Genomic DNA, 23,675 nt, shown 5'->3' with positions numbered 1-23,675 from the left:
ATTTGGTGATGTTGTTGGGTCGTGTCACATGGTTTGGTGATGTCATTGGGTCGTGTCACATGGTTTGGTGATGTTGTTGGGTCATGTCACATGGTTTGGTGACGTTGTCGTGTCACATGATTTGGTGATGTTGTTGGGTCGTGTCACATGGTTTGGTGATGTCATTGGGTCGTGTCACATGGTTTGGTGATGTTGTTGGGACGTGTCACATGGTTTGGTGATGTTGTTGGGTCATGTCACATGGTTTGGTGATGTTGGGTCGTGTCACATGGTTTGATGATGTCGTTGGGTCGTGTCACATGGTTTGGTGATGTTGTTGGGTCGTGTCAAATGGTTTGGTGATGTTGGGTTGCGTCACATGGTTTGGTTATGTTGTTGGGTCTTGTCAAATGGTTTGGTGATGTTGGGTCGTGTCGCATAGTTTGGTGATGTTGTTGGGTCGTGTCACATGGTTTGGTGATGTTGTTTCGTGTCACATGGTTTTGTGATGTTGTTGGGTCATGTCACATGGTTTGGTGATGTTGTTGGGTCGTGTCACATGGTTTGGTGATGTTGTTGGGTCGTGTCACATGGTTTGGTGATGTTGTTGGGTCCCGTCACATGGTTTGGTGATGTTGTTGGGTCCCGTCACATGGTTTGGTGATGTTGTTGGGTTGCGTCACATGGTTTGGTGATGTTGTTGGGTCTTGTCACATGGTTTGGTGATGTTGGGTCGTGTCACATGGTTTTGTGATGTTGTTGGGTCATGTCACATGGTTTGATGATGTTGTTGGGTCGTGTCACATGGTTTGGTGATGTTGTTGGGTCGTGTCAAATGGTTTGGTGATGTTGTTGGGTCGTGTCACATGGTTTGGTGTGTTGTTGGGTCATGTCACATGGTTTGGTGATGTTGTTGGGTCATGTCACATGGTTTGGTGATGTTGTTGGGCCGTGTCACATGGTTTGGTGATGTTGTTGGGTCCCGTCACATGGTTTTGTGATGTTGGGTTGCGTCACATGGTTTGGTTATGTTGTTGGGTCTTGTCAAATGGTTTGGTGATGTTGGGTCGTGTCACATCGTTTGGTGATGTTGTTGGGTCGTGTCACATGGTTTTGTGATGTTGTTTCGTGTCACATGGTTTTGTGATGTTGTTGGGTCATGTCACATAGTTTGGTGATGTTGTTGGGTTGTGTCACATGGTTTGGTGATGTTGTTGGGTTGCGTCACATGGTTTGGTGATGTTGTTGGGTCTTGTCACATGGTTTGGTGATGTTGGGTCGTGTCACATGGTTTGGTGATGTAGTTGGGTCGTGTCACATGGTTTGGTGATGTTGTTTCGTGTCACATGGTTTTGTGATGTTGTTGGGTCATTTCACATGGTTTGGTGATGTTGTTGGGTCGTGTCACATGGTTTGGTTATGTTGTTGGGTCGTGTCACATGGTTTGGTGATGTTGTTGGGTCCCGTCACATGGTTTTGTGATGTTGGGTTGCGTCACATGGTTTGGTTATGTTGTTGGGTCTTGTCAAATGGTTTGGTGATGTTGGGTCGTGTCACATCGTTTGGTGATGTTGTTGGGTCGTGTCACATGGTTTTGTGATGTTGTTTCGTGTCACATGGTTTTGTGATGTTGTTGGGTCATGTCACATAGTTTGGTGATGTTGTTGGGTCGTGTCACATGGTTTGGTGATGTTGTTGGGTTGCGTCACATGGTTTGGTGATGTTGTTGGGTCTTGTCACATGGTTTGGTGATGTTGGGTCGTGTCACATGGTTTGGTGATGTAGTTGGGTCGTGTCACATGGTTTGGTGATGTTGTTTCGTGTCACATGGTTTTGTGATGTTGTTGGGTCATTTCACATGGTTTGGTGATGTTGTTGGGTCGTGTCACATGGTTTGGTTATGTTGTTGGGTCGTGTCACATGGTTTGGTGATGTTGTTGGGTCATGTCACATGGTTTGGTGATGTTGTTGGGTCACGTCACATGGTTTGGTGACGTTGTTGGGTCGTGTCACATGGTTTGGTGATGTTGTTGGGTCACGTCACATGGTTTGGTGATGTTGTTGGGTTGCGTCACATGGCCAGCAGTATCATTCATTTTGCCAGACCCAAGGGGTCGGTCGGGCTTACATGAGGCTTTGTATTTGTTTTCTCCATACATGGTATGTCACTTTGTCCCCCGACCCCAGCCAAAAAAGTCTGTCCCCCTTTCGTTATAGAAGGGACATAGAAGGGTCATGCGAAGCCCGGCCATTCAGATTTCAACCACTAGGGATCTGGCAGTACCAGGTCCCCTGGTTCTTGTTCTACACCAGTGGCTCTCAACCTTTTCAGGGCGCGACCCCCAAAATAATCATATTTGAACTGGGGACCCCCACCCTGACAAGCACTTGGAATGTAGGAGCTGGGTCATTCAATATTGTTTGACTCTGTTCCACGGAGTAATATTGTGAAAATAGCAGGTCTACGAGCTCACAATTTCTTATATTATTTGACAATTTGGCCAATTACATTTTTTATATTTACTATATATTTTTTTCATTTTCCAAATAAATTATACAAAATTAATGGAAAAAGTGCTGCTTGGAACTGATAGAGCTGCAGAGGGGGGGGGGGGGCTGTTAATGTGACGACACTCACAGCTCACCTCCGCTCTCCCCTTGTTGAACAGTTAAGTTAAAACCAGTCAGTCACACACTACAAAATGGTACCAAATAAACCACCATCAGTGCTGCAGTTTAGAGGAAAGAAGGTGAGCAATGCGTGCTATCTTTTGTTATACAAGCTGTTGATATTTTATGGAGGCAAAAAAAAAAAAACTTGCATGGAGCGGCAATTGGGTCAGAACCGGTGGTGGAGGCTGTTTCAAAATGACTGATATGTTCAAAAGTTAAACCCCCAGTCAGTCAAAGTAAGTTACACAACACTGATTCTTCTCAACATGTGGGGTTTCCAGCAATGCTTTAGACCAGCGTTGATTTACAGTTAATCATTCATCAGCTCTGCAGGTCCATGGTCTAATCAATACATTATGCACTGCAGCTGTGTGTCCTTAAAGTTAAAGTTAAGAATCAGAGACCTAGATAACACAACACACTGTCATGTCAGTTGGACATAACTGGTGTATTATACCAGGTATAATATTGAGTTATTTGTATATTCCGAGGGATTATGTTACTAAGCATTGTATTCTCACCAGCCTGTAACAAGCTGTAGTGTAAACATTTAGCTCATAACATGACACAAGTTGGTAGGCTATTCTGTATCAGTGGTTCTCAACCTGTGGGTCGGGACCCCAGGGGGGTCCCCACATGATTTTTTGGGGGGTCTCCAGATGACAGTAAAGTTAAGGACTTTTAAGACCTTTTTAAAAAAGACCATTACTGCATCAAAAGTAATCAACAAACTGAATACTCGTCAAATATTGGCCAATTTGTCAAATTATATAATAAAGATGAAAACATTTTGAAAATAGCCAATCTACAAGCTCACAATGCCTCCCATTGCGAGGCATTGTGAGCTATGCCATATTTTCACAATATTTATCTTTGGAACCGATCTAGTCAAACTAGTGCCTCAACTCCTACGATTCCAAATGCTTGTCAGGGTGGGGGGTCCCCAGTTCTAATATGATTATTTTGGGGGGTCACTACCTGAAAAGGTTGAGAACCACTATTCTATATGGCCGAATGTTTAGCTGTAAACAATAACCTTGGCATTATTGTTACTGTCAAAGCTTTGTTCCATTTAGTGCTTGTAGATGTGGTTTGTTGTGGTATTATGTATCTCATCACAAACATAAAACCTAATAGTCTCTTATAGTTGAGTGAGTTGACTTTGTCAACGTTTAATGTCAGCCTACTGAAATAACATCACACAAGTTAAAAGTTGCTTTTGACATACTGCTGTATATGTGTACATATACTATAATAGGCCAATGTGAAAAGGGTGCCATTTATTCTTAGGCCTTTCAAGGCAAGCAGGCACTGCATTCATAATTCATAATCAACCCAGCTATTTAAAATGTTTAACTTTTTTATTTATTTTATAAATCAGTGGTATTGAACACCCTTTACGTCTGTTTGTGTGTTTTACAAATATTGGGCCTCATGCAGCAACGGTTCTTAAGAGGAAATGTCTTCTTAAACCCACTTAAGAAGTTTTTAAGAAGTTTTTAGTATACTCCAATGTTTTCTTAGCTGTGATCTGTTCTTAGGTAAGAACATCATCTACACACACTGAAGAGCACTCTTAGGGTGGCCTTTGAGTTCTTAAGTGTGACATGTTTGTGCAAAAAAGATGTATTCTCGAAGTTTCTTCAATTCTACAGTTTTATAATATAGGATTTAAATTACAATAATATTTGTATCATATTTTTAGAGCAGTGGTTCTCAAAGTGTGGTCTGGGGACCCCCAGGGGTCCTTGAGGGAGTTCCAGGGGGTTTAACCACTTTAACCCTATTTTATACTTTGTTTGAAAATAGCCGATCTACAAGCTCACAACACGTCCCATTACTGGCCATTTTGAGCTTGTAGATCGACTATTTTCGAAACATTTTGATAAATCTTGAAAACATATCCCTGGCAGAAAATATTTTCAGATGGGGGTTTGCAGCCAAATGCATGTACATTTGGGGGTCCTTGACATGAAAATGTTTGAGAACAACTGCTTTAGAGTTTTCAACGGGCCTGAAATGACAATCTAACACAAACGGACCCGGTTGAGTTGAAGCCCAAGCCCCATGCCCACCCCATAACCCCCCATACCACCAACCCCATACAACCCCACCCCCATATCCCCGACAGTCGCCACACCCCCATTTTCCCGTTCCCTTCCTACCTGAAAGCCCCCCTATACCCACCCGTTATACCCATCCCCATACCCCCCACACAGCCCCCTACACCCCTCCTTGCACCACCATATCACCCACCACACCCCTATTTCCACCCCATTACATACCAAGCAGCTGCTACCTTAAAGACCCTCCATATCCACCCACCAGCTTTCAGTAATAAAATGTTTAATATCCACTACTAACGCTACTCCTGAACATGAAATATGGATAACATGCTAATTTCATCAAATTTACATCGATATCTAGTGGTGATATGTTGATTAATGTGAGAGAAATAATAAAATACATTAATTCATTGAATTAAATAATTTGCTGTTCACTTCAGAAGTACCTCCACAGAACTATCGTTTTATTACGGGGCCAGGCTCTGCAGAGCAAGGCTCCGTTTTGTTATTACGGGGCCAGCCTGCCAGCATGGCAGCAGGCCCTGTTTTAAGATTGGCATTATTCTTCCGAGTCTGCCACTTTTCGCAGTTCTGGCTGAACCGTGCTGTCGCTTTTTACGAAACCCGGCCATATGGTAGATGGTCATGAAAAACTATCAAGAAATAATTCTCACAATCTTTCGTCAAAAGGTGGCGCTATAGCACTCAATTTAAAATGCCAACTTTGAACAGGTACATCTCATGCCCTGTTTGACCTAGAGCCATGAAACTTTGATACACACATGCGTCTCCTCATGCTGAACAACTTTTCTCTGACTTTTGACCTCTAACCTTTAGATCTCCCACCATTTTGAATTATATGAAAAACAGTCGTTGGCTCCTAACTTCTGCATTTTTTCACTTATGGAAAATCCGCTACTAACGTTTTGTCGGCGGAGGTCCAAAGTTCATGTGTAAAGAGTTTTGTGCAGATTACTCAAAAATCCCAGGAGGATTTTTTTGAAAATTATTCATATGCCCCTAACACACACATGCAGACTCACATTTCTTTGAAACTTTGCAGTAATGTAGATGGTCATTCTAAATATCACTGAAACAAATCTTACTCCAATTGGCCAAAGGGGGGCGCTATAGCAATTTTTTGAAAATGCAAACTTTAAATAGGCAAAAGTCATGCCTCGTTTGGCCGAAAGTCGTGAAACTTGCTTACACTTGTGCCTTGACTCATAAGGAACACATCTATCGCTTTGACCAGTAAGCTTCGCCCTTAGATTGTCCACAATTTTGAGCAGTTTGAAAAACACTTAAACCCAGGATTTTTCAGCTATTTGCGTGAAATGGTATCATCTGTCTGACCTCCGTTTTCACTGGATCAGGTCTGTTGGTCCAATGGCTTCCCGCTTAAGTGAATGCCTCACAACCTCAAGATCGCCAGTCCAAGCCTCACTTGGTGCAGACTTCATTTAAAGTGCATTACAAACAACAAGACTGTATCAATGAATACATGTGCAATTGTTAAAGATAACATGAAATGCTTATTGAAAGTGTGTTTTTTCAATGTATGACATACTTCATTGTGAAAATAGCCAATCTACAATCTCACAACTATTCAGATAGCAACGTGTTTCTGAGCTTGTAGATCAGCTACTTTCACCAGTTTCAGCCACGGGCTTGGTTCATGACAAAAGGCAAAAGTTTATGATCTTCAACAGACAACTTTAGCCTGGATGAAGCTATAGCATTACAGGTAGTGTCTCAGCCTGTGAGTCCTAAGGTCGAGAGTTCGATTCCTGTCAATGGCAATAGGCTGAGGTGACCATGAGTGAGGTTCTTAACCTAGAATTGCCCCCCTGCGTCCTATGTATGACCACCTCAGCTGGGTTGAGCTGAAAAGTAGTTTTGCCTGTTGGAATCATTTGCTTTGTCTATAATTTTTATCCCTCGATTTTGTAACCCTTTTTTTCACCCGGTGCCAATTTGCTAAGTGATCCTGGGCACTACACTCCCCCCACCAGCCTAGGGAGGCCAGGGCCGAGCTCATGCCTCCTTCAATGCATGAGAGCCAACTGACCTTCTTGTCACCTGACAGGGGGGAATTTCCCTGGTTTGACGTACCGCGTGGAAGGAACACGTTATTCCAACCAGTTCCCTTCCCCTCCATCAGGCGCCCCGGCTGACCAGGGGGAGGCAGTATAGTGACCAGGATTACTACATGTTTTTGTGAGGGTATTAACTACCCTAGGAGACACGGGGAGAACATGCAAACTCCACACAGCGAATCATTTGCTTTGTCTCAATTTCAATCTATTCCGTTTCCATATCTTATTGTGCTATTATTGCACTTTGCTTTTGTCTGTCTGTCTGTGTCTATCACTTTGTCTGTCTGTCTGTCTGTCTGTCTGTCTGTCTGTCTGTGGGTGGGTCATTCCACTTTTCAATTGCATCGCACAAAACATGACTGCATCAAATAATGCATGTGCAGTTTTCAAAGATAACATGAAATGCTTATTTGAGAGTATGTTTTTACAATGTGTGACATACTTCATTGTGAAAACAGCCGATCTACAATCAAATAACAGCTTGTAGATCGGCTACTTTCGCTAGTTCATTCTGAGGAGACAAAACACATCTTTGTTGTAGTAGTTCGGGACACAGCTTGGTCCATAATGGATGAAAATAATTATAAATGTCAACAGACGCTGGCAGGGAGGCCATATATCTAGCTCAATGAGAAGAGAGGCAGCCCGAGAGTCCGTAGGTTGCTGGTTCGATCCCTGTCTCCGACAATATATTGAAATGATCATGATTTGGCTTTCTTAGGTTTACACATAGTGTTTCTTGAGGATAGGCTTAGGCGTTGTTTTACTGAGGTTAGGGTTAGTGAGGGTTTAAAATGTTCATTTGTTAATTGCATGGTCTTCTTTCTCTCAAGTTCAGTCTTCTATGTTTCAGTGGCTTATTGTGCATATTACTTACAGTATCATTGCTTCTTTCTTTCTTCTCTCTGCAATCCCTGGCCCCGTATTATCTGTATTTTTATGTTTTGAGTCTGGTGTTCAACCATCTTTAGACTTTAGTTTAGGTATTCTTTACTTCATTCTCTCAACTTTATTTCTGTGTGTGATTTCCTGTGATTTTCTGTGTGCAGCAATCACACACAGGTGTGACTGCAGGCAGAGCCATGCAGTCATGCCTTATATGGGGATTGGTGGGGCGGCTCCCTATGGTAATTAGGATTAACTGGCACACCCCATCAAGTGACGAGGATTGGGATTCATCATCAGAAGAACATAGTTAGTTACGAACAATTCTGCCTTTTAAGAACGTTTCATGAATTTGACTCGACTTCACTTAGGAATTCACTTAGGAAGAAATGTAAGAGGAAACATTAGGAACTTATTGCTGCATGAAGCCCATTGAACCAATGAAAAGTATTAAAAAGCGCTTCTGACTAAACCTCCTAACTCCATTGGATCCTCAAACTGTCGTTCAAACCTCCTAACTCCACCTTGTGGAGATTATTGTTTGGTCCATCATTGATTAGAATGACATTAATGTTCAAAAACATCCACTTGAGCTGTATTTGGGTAAAGTGATGATAATATAATGTATTTAATATAATAATAATATAATATAATGTATTTAATATATTAATAATATAATATAATGTATTTGGGTAAAGTGAAGATAATATAAGGACACATTCAAATATCTGACAATGTATAAAGTCACCATACCAACTTTGATGAGGCAGTGTTGTGTTGTTCTACAAACATGTTTTTTTTTCTTCCTGAAAAGTTTATATTTTGGACAACAGACAACAGATATACTGTATGAAACATCTAATTTGCATTACATATTCATTTCATTTATTTTATTGAGTGAAATGGGATTCTCATTCACTCACACACACACACACACACACACACACACACACACACACACACACACACACACACACACACACACACACACACGCGCGCGCGCGCGCACACGCACACGCACACGCACACTCACGCACCACAGTAGTCAAGATCGTGTTTATTTTCCTCCAATGTTTTATTTTTCATAAAAAGACAGGGATCAGACACAAAGCCAACAATATTTTCCAAAGTTCTAAAAACTAGAGTTTCTTTCTTCATGTAAAAGTCTACTTTGTTGTTAAAAGTGGGGGCTCGTCCCTGTGGGCTACCGTAGCAAAAGCTTCACGTAGGGTCAAAAACTAAAGAAAAAAAAATAGACGTCTAGCAAACATGAAACATGCGTCTAAAATGCTTCTCATGAGGGAGCACCGATATATCGGCCACATATCGGCATCGGACAATATCCGGCGGTATCGGTAGATATCGTTATCGGTAAATAAGTTTGACATTCACAGATGGAGCCGATTTTTATCTGTTGTCGTGACGCATTAATTCTCCGCCGACTAAATGTTGCTGCATCTTGTAAACTACCAAGCTGAAAACGATCCAGTCATTTTTTATGATGAAGATTTATTGTGTCTCCCCCGGGCACTAAAGGGGGAAATAATTTAACAAATTAAAGGAATATCGGTATAGGGTATCGATTAAATTGTTATTTTAAAGGTGGGTATTGGCCCAGAATTGGTGCATCCCTGGTTCTCAAACATGTGAAGCTGAGGTGGGACAAAGTCACCAGTAAGTCAAGTCCTAACCTAAAAGACTCAAGTTAAGTCAAAGTCACAAATAATTGCCGTTGAAGTCCAAGTATTTTTATTTGATTTGATTTGATCAATTAAGTCTAAAAGTCAACACATACAGCTGGACAGAAGGATTAATCAATGTGACATTTAAAGCTGCAATCCTGAACTTATTGTGATGAATACAACTTTATTTTAAAGGAGTAGTTCACCCCAAAAATTACTTATTTTCTATCACTTACACACCCCATGAAGCCTGGAATTCATGGAGATTATGTCAACATTCCTGAGCCAATAATTTGATGACTGGTGGATTCAATTGAGTCTCCTACTGACCTACTGACCTACTGACCTACTGACCTACCACCCCGTCATCACATTATTGTCTCAGGAATGTGACATGAATTCAAGGCTTCATGGAGTGTGTGATAGATAGAAAATAAGTAATTTTTTAGGGTGTAATTTTTTGGGGTGAATTACCAATCTGTAAGTTAATGTAATATAAGGTGGTCCCCCAGCTCTGGTGTCTGGGAGGACCCCTACTGGTGGTGAGTGGTAGGGCAGTGATTCTCAAAACTTTTACATTGTCAAGATCCCCCAGTTTTCAAGGGTCTGGGAATGATTCATTTTGTATTTTTTTATAATTTTTTTTATCTCTGGGACGTCAATCCACACTCTGTGTTAACTCCGAGAGTGTACAAATGGAAACAGAAGTCCATTTGGTTCCATTTGTACACTCTCAGAGTTAAAGACCTGTAACTCCTACTGGGTTGATTAATAGTGCCCGAAGATCATGAGCCCAAATGTTTCCCCCGTGAGCAAAGCGGGGATTCCGTCATGGAAGGGGAGTGGTAGAAATGTAAAGGTTCGAGTCCCAGTGGCGGGACGAGAAACTGAAACTGAGCGGATTGCACCTTTAACGATGTTTACATGTCTGGTAGGAGGAGCCTGAACAAACAGGCCGCAGCAGAGTACTTTACAAATCAGTTACTGTATAGTAGAACTTGTATAAAAGACAGAAATGTTATAGATATTTTAAAGGTGTACTATGTAACTTTTGTTTATACTGGTGTACTATCTTTGTTTGTAAACGAGGATTCAAACTTGGCCTCGCCCCTCCCTCTCCCTCGCTCTCTCTCTGAGGGGGAGAGAGAGGGGGGGGGGGTAAAATGTTATGTAAACACAGGGCAAAATTACATAGTCTGCCTTTAAAGAAATGCTAAAGAAATGTGCGCCTACGAGAAACAGAGACAAAGAAAAGCTGCCTTCAACTCTTTTGTTTCCTTTACAAGACCTCGTGAGATGGAGACAGCCGACAGATCTGCTATCTCCGTCCTGCGACCAAATAGAAATCGGGATCTTTTTTTCACGCGTGGTTTGATTGTGACCTCGTAAAACCCAGACAAAAACTTACAATTTAAACAAACTCGGGGATGGACGGATAACAATTGACACGTGAACATTCTTCATACAAATCGTACAGAGGTCTGTGGTCGTAACAACGAACATCGCAACCCTGAGGTACACGGATAAAAAATAAAACCTTCGTAACAACAAAACGAAAAACATGCAAATCAAGCTAAAACGTAGTGCAGAGGGAAGCACCCCATTGGCCGTTTTGTTTTCCGAGTTTGATATATCTAAGATATATCGAGTTTAGGTAATTTAAGTAAACGAGGTCGTTTGTTTAGACCCTGCCAATGCGTGTTTAACATTTAGACCCCGCCTCCCAATGTGTGTTTAACGTGTACTCCGTCATACCAAGGTGTCTCTCGCCAAAGAAATCTGATCTGCAAGCTAGCATCGCCATGCGATGCGAGCTTATAGATCGGTTATCTTTGGCGAGAGACACAGTCGTACAATAAAGTAAAAAAAAAATCAAAGCTTCGGTGTAAAAGGAAAAACAAAACGGTATGTAAAAACCAGCTGTGGATAATTATTTACGAATAACTTAAAAACCTTCCTTTGATACAAACTACTATAAAAAAGTATCACTTTCTATAAAACAGAGAAACATCTCAAAATAGATACGATTTCTTCAGTTCCAAACTTTACAACAAGCGGTATAATAGGCTGCTAGTTCACCTTCTTTACTTGGCTAAGTCGAGGAAGAGGGGGGAATAAAAGAACCTTATCGTTTGTTGTTTTTTTGTCTTTTTACCTGAGCGTGGATATGTTCATGTGAGGTATGTCAGTTACAACTGCTCCTCGTTAAAAAAAGAAACGACAACAAACAAAAACAACGATAACACACGTAAACAAACGATCAGTAGATGTTCCCATAGCAACCAAGGAGATGAACGCTGAAAATGCCTATGTCTATGAAAGAAGAGTGCATTTATATAATTATATAAGATTAGCAGAATGCAAAAACAAATCTATTATATTAAACTGCCAAAGAAGGAAAATGTGTTTTTTTTAAGCATTTAAAATACAATGAATTCTCTAAACTGAAAACTAGGAATGTGTTTGTTTTTCTCCCCCAGTGTCGTTGTAAACACTTTTCTAAACATCGGGGTGAGACATCACTTTTCTGTGATCCAAAAAGCCTTATATTACATGCCTTAATACGTTACAATCGCCCTCTGTAACTAAACTTAAAAATAAAAAACACCTTCAATGTTTCATTTATTTTAGAAACGGTTCATCTTTTACTCAAGGGGGACACTGGCCGTCGCAAGTTGATGATGTCATTGTGTGACCATGTGTGGTCCAGCCCTATGCAGTGGTGGAAAGTAACTAAGTACATTTACTTAAGTACTGTACTTAAGTACAATTTTGAGGTATTTGTACTTTACTTGAGTATTTCCAATTTCCAATACTTTTACTTCTACTCCACTACATCTCAGAGACAAATATTGTACCTTTACTCCACTACATTTACTTGAAAACTTTAGTTACTAGTTACTTTTCAGATATAAATTATGATATTATGAAACACACATTAACCACTTTAACCCTATTTTATACCTAGGCTATTTGAAAATAGCCGATCTACAAGCTCACAACGCGTCGCATCGCGACGCGTTGTGAGCTTGTAGATCGGCTATTTTCAAATATTTAGTACTTTTACTTTTGGTACTTTAAGTACATTTTGATGCCAATACTTTTGTACTTTTACTCAAGTAAATTTTGAATTCTGGACTTTTACTTGTAACAGAGTATTTTTATACTGCAGTATTGGTACTTTTACTTAAGTAGAGAATTTTAGTACTTTTTCCACCACTGGCCCTATGGAATGTATGGAATGTATGGATACACAAACTACTTAATACTTCCTAAGGTTCATCTGAGCATCAAAGGTATATCTCTGCAGTCCGGCAGGAACCAGCTAACTCCAAAATGATAATTTTTTAGGAGTTAGGAGGTTTTGTTCATCACCGATAAGAACAGCTGAATGGAACTCCAAGCTCACAATGAGGTTGGAGGTCAAAAGGGGGTGGAGCCTGGAGTCTGCTAAACCAGCTAACTCCGGTGGAGTTAGCTGGTTTAGCAGAACATTTGAGGATCCAATGGAGTTAGCTGGTTTTGTCAGAAGCGCTTTTTAATGCTTTTCATTGGTTCAATATATTTTTTTTACCAACACACAGACATAAAGGGTTTCAATGGACCTGATTTATGGAAAAAAAATGCAAAAGCGTCAAAATGGAGTTAGCTGGTTCCTGCCGGACAGCAACAATGTTTTTTATAAGGAAGTAATTTTAGTTCTAGAGGGCTATTATAATGTATTAAGGCATACAAGGCTTATTAGCCAGGGATCTTTTTAAGCTTCATTTATATTACGTGGCAGGCGGGTGTCGCTCGTCAAATAAAATAAAAACACAAAAACGGATCTACAAATCAGGTGCTTTGAAAGATAAACAACTTGATGTAAATAACTTGACACAGAGTTGTGAGTCTTCTGGTTGAAGTTCACAGACTGAACATTTTGCATAAAGAGGAACTTAAAGTTCTTCTTCGTTAGTTCCATTGATCGAAGCCGGAACACCATCCATTGATTGATCAGTAAAATAAAACATGAACGGCTTCACTTCCTGGAAGAACTTCTACAAACGTGTAAAGATCGGTTATTTATTATCTTGGCGAGCGACACTGTCGTACCGCAGAGTTTAATTGAAGCTTATCGTGTGATCTTTGATCTGATTAATCCTCTTATTATTATCATCTGAATGTATTCATTCAATCAGTCATCCAGCCACTAGGGGGCAGGAGTGAGGTTTTACAGGCTCTAAGTGGCTCATTTATAATAAATACTATGAAACATCCAGGGTGGTGATGATGTCATCACTGTGACTCCGCTTGGGTTAGCGGTTAGCGGTGCGACACGTGTGGGCCAGCTGCCTGGTGGGGGCGCTAGAGAGCAGGAAGAGAGTGGACGCCGATGATGATGATGATGAAGGTTCAGTTAGGCCGACGCCCCATCAGTTCCCTGTAAACAAAAAAACATTATTAATATTATTATTCATCTACATCTTCATAACCAGGGGTGCACATAACTTTCTAGGTCTAGTACTTAGAAGAGCACCTGGAGATGTGACTTGGTACCAAAATAAATGGTCCCGTCCCGTATTGTCAACGGGGGGGGGGGGGGGGGGTGGGGGTTTCAGTATCACATTATGTATCATTTGTACCTGATCCAGATCAGCATCTGAGTCAGCAGTTATTACAATCCTCTTCTCCACACGAGACTCTGAAGAGCCTGTCTTCACCACCTGAGAGACAGACAGACAGACAGACAGACAGACAGACAGACAGACAGACAGACAGACAGACAGACAGACAGACAGAGAATTAGATCTGGACAGATTACCAGGGAAAGTGGATTGTCATTATAAACCTTACTAGCCTCTATTCCAAGCACATAGGTGAAATGTGTATTTTTACCCATCCTATGGAGCAGTGAGCAGCCATTCTAAGGGACTCTGGGAGCAATGAAGAGTTAAGAGTCTTGCTCAGGGACACACATGGACACATTGCTGGCCTGGAATCGTACCTGGGACAACCCGGGGCTCTGGCTCCCCAGGCGGGCTCACTCACGGAACTAAGCGGTTCCGGTAGGAGATACAAAGGAGACTCTTTGTGTCTCCTACGGGAACCGCTGCCGGTCATCAAATTATTGTCTTAGGAATGCGACAATAAAACAAAAAATATCCATGAATTCAAGTCTCCATGGGGTGACTCATCCATAGAAAAAAAATATTTTTTGGGGTGAACTATTCCTTTAATGTCTGACTGTACCTCTTGCTGTTTGCATTCCTGACTAATAAAGTATTCAATCAATCAATCAATTAAGACGGCAGGAAGCTTGTTATAATTACAGACATAATGTCATCATAGCAGAACAGAGATATAGTTGGTAATGTCTGATTTAACATGTCCACTGTGACTCGTTGTGAGCTTGTAGATCTGATATGTTTGGTATGAGTGCAACTAAATTATATATCAGTCGGACGGAGACAGACAGACAGACAGACAGACAGACAGACAGGTACCTTGGAGATGTGAGTGGTTGTCGTGGTAACAGAGGTGGCTCCATCCGTCTCCGTGGTGACGACAGAGGACACAGACTCCCCGACCGACCCGTCTACTGTCACCTGTAGGGGGCGCAATACATTTATTACCTTTATTTATTACACACACACACCACACACACACACACACACACACACACACACACACACACACACACACACACACACGCACAAACTTTTGAATGAACGAATACCTTTAAATGAACGAATACCTTTAAATGAACAAATACTTGTAATTGAACAAATACCTTTAAATGAACAAATAATTTTAATTGAACAAATACCTTTAAATGAACAAATACTTTTAATTGAACAAATACCAAGGGCCTTCAAAGGAACAAACAGAAGCACATCTGCACAATTTGTATTATTTTATTTCTGTTAGAAATTAATTGTCATGCAAATGCCAAGAAAAACACATAGAATACTATTATACCAGTATAATACCACTACAGGCATAATATGTAACTTTGCCCTATGATTACATAACAAAAAATACATTTTCTACCCATCATTTCCTCTATAGCAGCAGCCACCAGCCACTGGAGTAGTGTGGTGGTGTTTACCTATAGAAACACACTACAGTAGTGTGGTGGTGTTTACCTATAGAAACACACTACAGTAGTGTGGTGTTTACCTATAGAAACACACTACAGTAGTGTGGTGGTGTTTACCTATAGAAACACACTACAGTAGTGTGGTGTTTACCTATAGAAACACACTACAGTAGTGTGGTGATGTTTACCTATAGAAACACACTACAGTAGTGTGGTGGTGTTTACCTATAGAAACACACTACAGTAGTGTGGTTGGTGGTGTTTACATATAGAAACACACTAAGGTAGTGTGGTTGGTGGTGTTTACCTATAGAAACACACTACAGTAGTGTGGTGTTTACCTATAGAAACACACTACAGTAGTGTGGTGGTGTTTACCTATAGAAACACACTACAGTAGTGTGGTGGTGTTTACCTATAGAAACACACTACAGTAGTGTGGTGGTGTTTACCTATAGAAACACACTACAGTAGTGTGGTGGTGTTTACCTATAGAAACACACTACAGTAGTAGTGTGGTGGTGTTTACCTATAGAAACACACTACAGTAGTGTGGTGGTGTTTACCTATAGAAACACACTACATTAGTGTGGTGGTGTTTACCTATAGAAACACACTACAGTAGTAGTGTGGTGGTGTTTACCTATAGAAACACACTACAGTAGTGTGGTGTTTACCTATAGAAACACACTACAGTAGTGTGGTGGTGTTTACCTATAGAAACACACTACAGTAGTAGTGTGGTGGTGTTTACCTATAGAAACACACTACAGTAGTGTGGTGTTTACCTATAGAAACACACTACAGTAGTGTGGTGGTGTTTACCTATAGAAACACACTACAGTAGTAGTGTGGTGGTGTTTACCTATAGAAACACACTACAGAGCGAATTACATTGTCCTCTCACTGTATTTTGGTGTTTTCACTGTTTGTTTTGGTAAACAGGATGTTTTTTGGCCTGTCAAAACAAACAGTGAAAACTGTATTTATTGTTTTATGTAAACACAGGCCAACGTTACATATTATGCCTTTAAGCTGCCTTCAGTTGTCCCATGATAATAAATAAAACATACATAATGAACAAACACTGTTAAAATGTCCTCAGGAACCACACTGTATGGAAAACATTAACATGACGTCAACTTGTGAATCAAAAAGGAACCGGAGCCTTCCATGTGCTTATTTCTGTTAATGATTGATTGTCATGCAACAAGTGAAGAATAAACATTTATTACAACACCGTTAAGCTGCCTCAAGTTTTCCTTATTTTAAATACTAAGACCACAATAGGCTCTTTGCCCAGCAGACATAGTGGAAAGAAATTGGGCCTCTTCCTTACTTCCTTCACAGGTCTTACCAATGATACTATTGAAGGCTCTGTTCCATTTAGTGTAGCACAGTGGTTCTTAAACGTTTTAATTTCAAGGACCCCCGTAACTCTGAGAGTGTACAAATGGAACCAGATGAACCCTTAATGGTCCAAGCCTATCACCAGAACTGTTTACTGTACATATTTTTCTGCTTGATTACAACTCGTTTATATGTTGTTGTTTTTTGCATAGTATTGTATTTGTCTGTCTACTTAATTTTCAATGAATTGAGTACAAAGGACTCCAATGGAAACAAGCCTTTCTTGGGTTTAATCCTTTTAACAGATCATGTATAGAACTGTACTTCCTGTTCTTTTTTTTCAAACTGTTAATATATCATTCAATCAAACAAACAATCAACCAACGGGTCCATTTGGTTCCATTTGTACACTCTCAGAGTTACACACCCGTAAGGGCCCAGTTGGAACCCTCCTCAAGGAACCATGAGGGTCCCTGGACCACACTTTGAGACCCACTAGTGTGGCAAAGTGTTTCCAGTGTCAACACCCTGACTCTGTTTGACCAGAATGGAACAGAGCCTTCATTAGTATCATTGGTAACACCCTGTGAAGGAAGTAAGGAAGAGGACCAGTTTCTTTATAATATGGAGGGACAAAAACCACAGACCTTGGTGCAGTCATGGACTCCACTAGCTCTGATCAGTGAGAAAATATGGAACTGGTTGACAAAAAAAGCTATTTAAACGCTCTGTCGCTTAAATGTTCTTTTTCGCTAAGACTTCAAACATCTGAGAGGACTACCTTTACTTTATGGATACGATTCGCAGAAAAAAGGTAAAAATGGGAACTGTTGGCCACCGTTCGCCAGTGTCACACTCTGCCGGTAGCCTACGAAGAGGAACCTCAACTCGGAGCTGTCGTGGAGGGTGAGGTTCCAAACGGGTCAAGGACTCCACCACATTAACACCATGACAAAGTCAGCCTACTTTCACCTTAAAACGTGTCCATGCATTCATCTCCAGTAGACTTGACTACTGTAACGGCGTCTTTACAGGTCTCCCTAAATAAAATAAATGGATCCGACGACTCCAGTCGATTCAGAACGCTGCTGCTCGAGTCCTTACGGATACCAAGAAAGTGGACTTCTCTGCACAAAAACATATAAAGTATTGACCCTGTAGCCGCAGATGTTAACTCGACATTCGGAACCTGTGTTCACGGTATTAATCTGTATTTTTCAATAAATATGTGTTTTAATCCCGTCTGCGTCGGAAGTTCCCTGTATTCCTCAACAGGTGGTAGTGGCGAGGGGGGAGCATCAGGTAAAAGCCGGTATTACAGTTGATGTAAACAAGGAAATACAACGGCGTTCAGGCAGAGACCAGATTAAAACACACATAAATTGGAAAAATAGGGAATAATACAGTGAACACAGGTTCTGAATGTCGAGCTAACACCCGTGGCTACAGGGTCAGCACTTTATATGCTGCATGTGTACATGTAAGGAGAAGTACAGGCTTTGCGCGCAGATTTCCAGCGCCTATTAGGGAGACTGAGACCAAGATGCACGAGAAAATGTCAGACTGGATCAAATACATCTATGATCCAAGGCTAGGTCAAAGGTCAGACCAAATAACAACAACACAAAAGAGAAGTGAGTTTTATCCTGTTTTCAGTTCTTTGGAACACAGGTTAGGTAGGGGGAGGAGTCAGGTAAAACACAGGTTAGGTAGGAGGCGGAGTCAGGTAGAACACAGGTTAGGTAGGGGGCGGAGTCAGGTAGAACACACGTTAGGTAGGGGGAGGAGTCAGGTAGAACACAGGTTAGGTAGGGGGAGGAGTCAGGTAGAACACAGGCTAGGTAGGGGGAGGAGTCAGGTAGAACACAGGTTAGGTAGGGGGAGGAGTCAGGTAGAACACAGGTTAGGTAGGGGGAGGAGTCAGGTAGAACACAGGTAAGGTAGGAGGCGGAGTCATATAGAACACAGGTTAGGTAGGAGGCGGAGTCAGGTAGAACACAGGTTAGGTAGGGGGCGGAGTCAGGTATTTAACGGTCAGAGGTCAGAAAAAGCACCACGTTTTTTTCTCCAAAGGGGGCGGGGCTTAACGTCTGAAGTAGAGGAAGAGGAAGAGGATGGGCAGAGAGGAAGAGCGGTGATGTCATAGAGAGGAGGAGCAGCAGCAGGAGAGGCGAGCGAATGAGGAGGAAGCTGGAGAGGAGGATGAAGCAAGATGATTGGATGAGGTTCTCCTCTCTCCTCTGCGGAGGGGCGGGGCTCCCCCTCAGCGTTTGGAGTAGAAGTCCAGCAGGGGGCCCCGCGGTAGACGGATGACAAACTGAACGGGGGGGGGGGAGAAGGAAGAAAGGAAGAAAGGGAGGAGGATAGGAGGTGAGGAGGAGAAGAGAGCAATGCTGAGATGTTTGAGATGACATCACTGAAGCTCTTAAACTCAGCTAAAGCAGTGGTTCTCAACCTGTGGGTCGGGACCCCCAGGGGGGTCTCCACATGATTTTTTCCCCCCGGGGGGTGGGGGGGTCCCCAGATGACAGTGACAAGTGTCAATTTAAGGACTTTTACGACCTTTTTAATACCCAAAAAGGGGGGGGGGGGGGAGAAAATGATAGATCATTAAAGGAGAGTACCGGTCATTTTAGGTTGTATGTTTGATGTGTCGCTAATCACTCACCAACATACAAAGGAACGTTGAATTTTTCCAGATCTGCCCCTGTTGTCCATTCTGCAGACCCCTTGCAGCGGCATAATGGGACACGTGTGTAAGAGTGAAAATCGTCTATTTTAACCGATGCTAAGCTTGTTTTTTTCTCCCAATACTCATCGTGGAGTCTCATGATACTCAAACATGCGCGTGTGCCAGATTTTGTGAGAGAAACAAGCAACCAGCGTCATGTCGTTCTGCATTAGCGGTAGCTCGTGCGGGACATTCAGCGCATGTTTGAGTATCATGAGACTCCACGATGAGTATTAGGAGAAAAAAACAAGCTTAGCATCTGTTAAAATAGACGATTTTCACTCTTACACACGTCTCCCATTATGCCGCTGCAAGGGGTCTGCAGAATGGACAACAGGGGCAGATCTGGAAATATTCAACGTTCCTTTGTATGTTGGTGAGTGATTAGCGACACATCAAACATACAACCTAAAATGACCGGTACTCTCCTTTAATGTATCAAAAGTAATCAACAAACTATACTATTAAAACTGGTCAAACATTGGTCAAATTGTCAAATAATAATAAGAAAGAGGCAAAAATTGTGAAAATAGCAGATCTACAAGCTCACAATGCGTCCGTTGTGAGCTTGCAGATCGGCTATTTTCACTATATTTATCTGTGGAACCTAGTCAAACTAAATGAAAATGCCTCAACTCCTACAATTAAAGTGCTTGTCAGGGTGGGGGGTCCCCAGTTCAAATATGATGATTTTGGGGGGTTGCCAGTTCAAATATGATGATTTTGGGGGGTCCCCAGTTCAAATATGATTATTTTGGGGGGTCTGAAAAGGTTGAGAACCACTGAGTTCACTGATTTTCAACCTATCTTCATATAATTGGTCCTCTAATGCTCATGATAAAATGGTGAGATGTGTTTCTACTCTGGGGCTGTGGAAACCTGCCTACCAGTGACATCACCATTAGTCTTTTTTTTTATTTTTTACAAACAACATTTTTCATTTAGATTTTTTATTAACGCAAGAACAATGGCTTCCATTATAGCATGCCGACTATACTGGAATAAAAAACATGCAGTTTCTATTAGCTTGGACTCCCCGTCGATGATGTCACTGGTAGATCTGTTATTTTGGCTAAATGCTCTTCTATTGTCACTGAATGTTCTTCATTTTGGCCAAATCTTCTATTATTTTTTTAGCCTCAACTCTAACGACCTTTCCTGTCGACTAGATTGTGTTTGACATTCATGTCACATCAAATAGGTTAACTATGGAACTACTCCCCCTGCTGTCCAACTAGATACATTACATGTCCTTATTCCTGCCTAAACTGTAGCGCACACACACACACACACACACACACACACACACACACACACACACACACACACACACACACACACACACACACACACACACACACACACACACACACACACACACACACACACACACACACACACACACACACACACACACACACACACACACACGTGAAGATAGCAGGAGAGACAGTTCAGTGGGGAAAGAGAGAAGAAGTTGCTCTGATGTCATTCCACTTTGGGTGCAGTAAAGTGCCATAAAGTGCAGTAAAGTGCCATAAAGTGCAGTAAAGTGCCATAAAGTGCAGTAAAGTCAAGCTTGACTTACACTATAGTTGTGCTCTGGTGTCAGGTATGAAAAAAGCTAATCTATAAGCTCACACCACGTTGCATCGTTGTGCGTTGTAAGCTTATAGATCAGCTTTTTTCACACACAACACCAAAGCATAACTAGTGTAGACAGTATAAGAGGCAGCGCTGTGTCACGGGCTTCAAAGGGATGTTTTAGAGCTGACGAAATATGGATCTGCTCTTATCCTAAAATGTAAACATAACATGCTCTTATCCTACAACGTAAACATAACATGCTCTTATCCTACAATGTAAACATAACATGCCTGCATGCATGTGTTGAACGGTTTGAGAGTGAAAGTGTCCCATTTAATTAAACTGCGAGATACTGAAGTTTATTTATATAATATATCTTTCTGAATAACAGTGATCTAAGCTACTGCAGCAACACATTAAATAATGGGTTGATTTGTATTTATACAATCATACTGTTTGTTGTGCGAGAATGCATGTAAAACAGCTGATATATGAATACAGCATCTAATGGGCTGTACATTACAACATGACATGCAGGAGTAGAGAGCGAGTGAGCAGGAGTAGGAATTGGATCGTGTCCGTCAGTCCAGCCGGCTTGATTCCTCTGGACTCGCATATAATCCTCTCCTCCTCACTCGGAGGCGGGACTAATGCGCGAGTGGAGTGAGCGAGTGTGGACGTCGGGGTGTTGGAATTTGGCCAGCGAGCCGACATGCACAATATCAGCACCCTGACTCTGTTTGACCAGAATGGAACAGAGCCTTCACTAGTATCATTGGTAACAACCAGAATGGAACAGAGCCTTCATTAGTATCATTGGTACTGTAACAACCAGAATGGAACAGAGCCTTCATTAGTATCATTGGTAACAACCAGAATGGAACAGAGCCTTCATTAGTATCATTGGTAACATTACATTACAGTCATTTAGCAGACGCTTTTATCCAAAGCGACTTACAATAAGTGCATTCAACATAGGTAGGGAACGAAAACTACTAATCACCAGAAGTCTTTAGTGCATTTTCTGCAAAAACAAGCAACCAAGAGTATACCTAGCGCTAAGGTAAAAGTGCAATATATCAGCTACCTATTTCCTTAAACAGATGAGACAAAATAGCTAAATCAAATGAGCATGAGCTAAAACAAATAAGTGTATCGACTAAACAAGATCCAATAAACAATCCAATAAACAATACAGCAATAGAAAACAAGCGTTCGTAACAACCTGTGAAGGAAGTAAGGAAGAGACCCAGTTTCTTTACAATATGGCTGCTGTGCATAGAGCCTATTTCACTTCCTGGTCATGCAGGAGGGTCCAGCTCAGGTTCAGTGATAAGAGACAAACACGAAACAACCAAAATTAAAAGTTAAACCGACAGAAACAAACTCTTAGGAACACTACCAACGCTAGTGTTTGTAAGAGACCAACGCTTCAGTCTCTGTCCCATTATAGCCAGCGTCATGCACATTGTTTCCATGGCAACGCCACGTCAACGCAAAGACGTGCAGCGATGGTTGGTCAAAGGTCAACCATCTTTATGTGACAAGCAACACAAGGTCAAAGGTCAACCATCTTTGTGACAAGCAACACAAGGTCAAAGGTCAACCATCTTTGTGACAAGCAACACAAGGTCAAAGGTCAACCGTCTTTATGTGACAAGCAACACAAGGTCAAAGGTCAACCGTCTTACCCCGTCTTGCCCGTTGACCCCGCGGAAGGGGGAGTGGCTAGAGAGGCGCTTGTCCCACTCGCTGGGGCGGGGCTCCGGGGCGGACGCCATGAAGTTCCTCTTCAGCTCACTGATGCTGGCGTGATGACGCAACGCGTCCTCCTGAGGCTTATCGAAGTCCTGACCGCACGATGTGACGTGACCGCACGATGTGAGAGACGGAGAGAGAGAGACACAGAGAGAGACACAGAGAGAGAGAGAGAGAGAGAGACAGAGAGAGAGAGAGAGAGAGAGAGAGAGAGAGAGAGAGAGAGAGAGAGAGAGAGAGAGAGAGAGAGAGAGAGAGAGAGAGAGAGAAGGGACAGACAGAGATAGATAGAGAGAGAGAGGAGAGAGAGGGAGTAGATGGAGGGATATTTGGAGGACAGGTCAGAGGAAGTGAGGTCAGAGGAAGTGAGGTCAGAGGAAGTGAGGTCAGAGGAAGTGAGGTCAGAGGGAGGATGAACAGGAAGGTTGTGTGGATGTAGAGAGAATGAGGTAAACACAGAAAACACATGTTAGATTATGATACATTATTCATTATTCACACACACACACACACACACACACACACACACACACACACACACACACACACACACACACACACACACACACACACACACACACACACACACACACACACACACACACACACACACACACACACACACACACACACACACACACACAGGATTAAAAAAGCAGAAGCATTGTTACTTTGTTTTTCTAAATCTTTGAAAGCTTTTGTTTTATTTTTATAACAGGCAGGAGTCCAAACTGCTTTGTTCCCACATACACAATCATAGAGGCAATTATATTTAAAACATGT

General features: G+C 41.8%; 1 protein-coding gene across 1 annotated transcript in view; it reads right to left on the bottom strand.

The window, feature by feature from the left end:
• Nucleotides 1–12,476: 12,476 nt before the first annotated feature.
• Nucleotides 12,477–23,675, bottom strand: part of LOC308084582 (uncharacterized protein) — an 84,685-nt gene continuing 73,486 nt past the window's right edge. Inside the window, exons 32-35 of the mRNA XM_080427299.1 lie at nt 22,826–22,984; nt 14,871–14,972; nt 14,010–14,090; nt 12,477–13,807 (exon numbers count right to left, since the gene is read on the bottom strand). Of these exons, the coding sequence (XP_080283425.1) occupies nt 13,784–13,807; nt 14,010–14,090; nt 14,871–14,972; nt 22,826–22,984 (366 nt within the window). The 3' untranslated portion in view covers nt 12,477–13,783. The remainder of the gene's footprint in view (nt 13,808–14,009; nt 14,091–14,870; nt 14,973–22,825; nt 22,985–23,675) is intronic.

The sequence above is a fragment of the Gymnoscopelus braueri genome, assembly GCF_963280865.1.
Source record: "Gymnoscopelus braueri genome assembly, chromosome: 4".
NCBI classification, from domain to species: domain Eukaryota; kingdom Metazoa; phylum Chordata; class Actinopteri; order Myctophiformes; family Myctophidae; genus Gymnoscopelus; species Gymnoscopelus braueri.
This window is presented reverse-complemented; position numbering and strand designations above follow the sequence as displayed.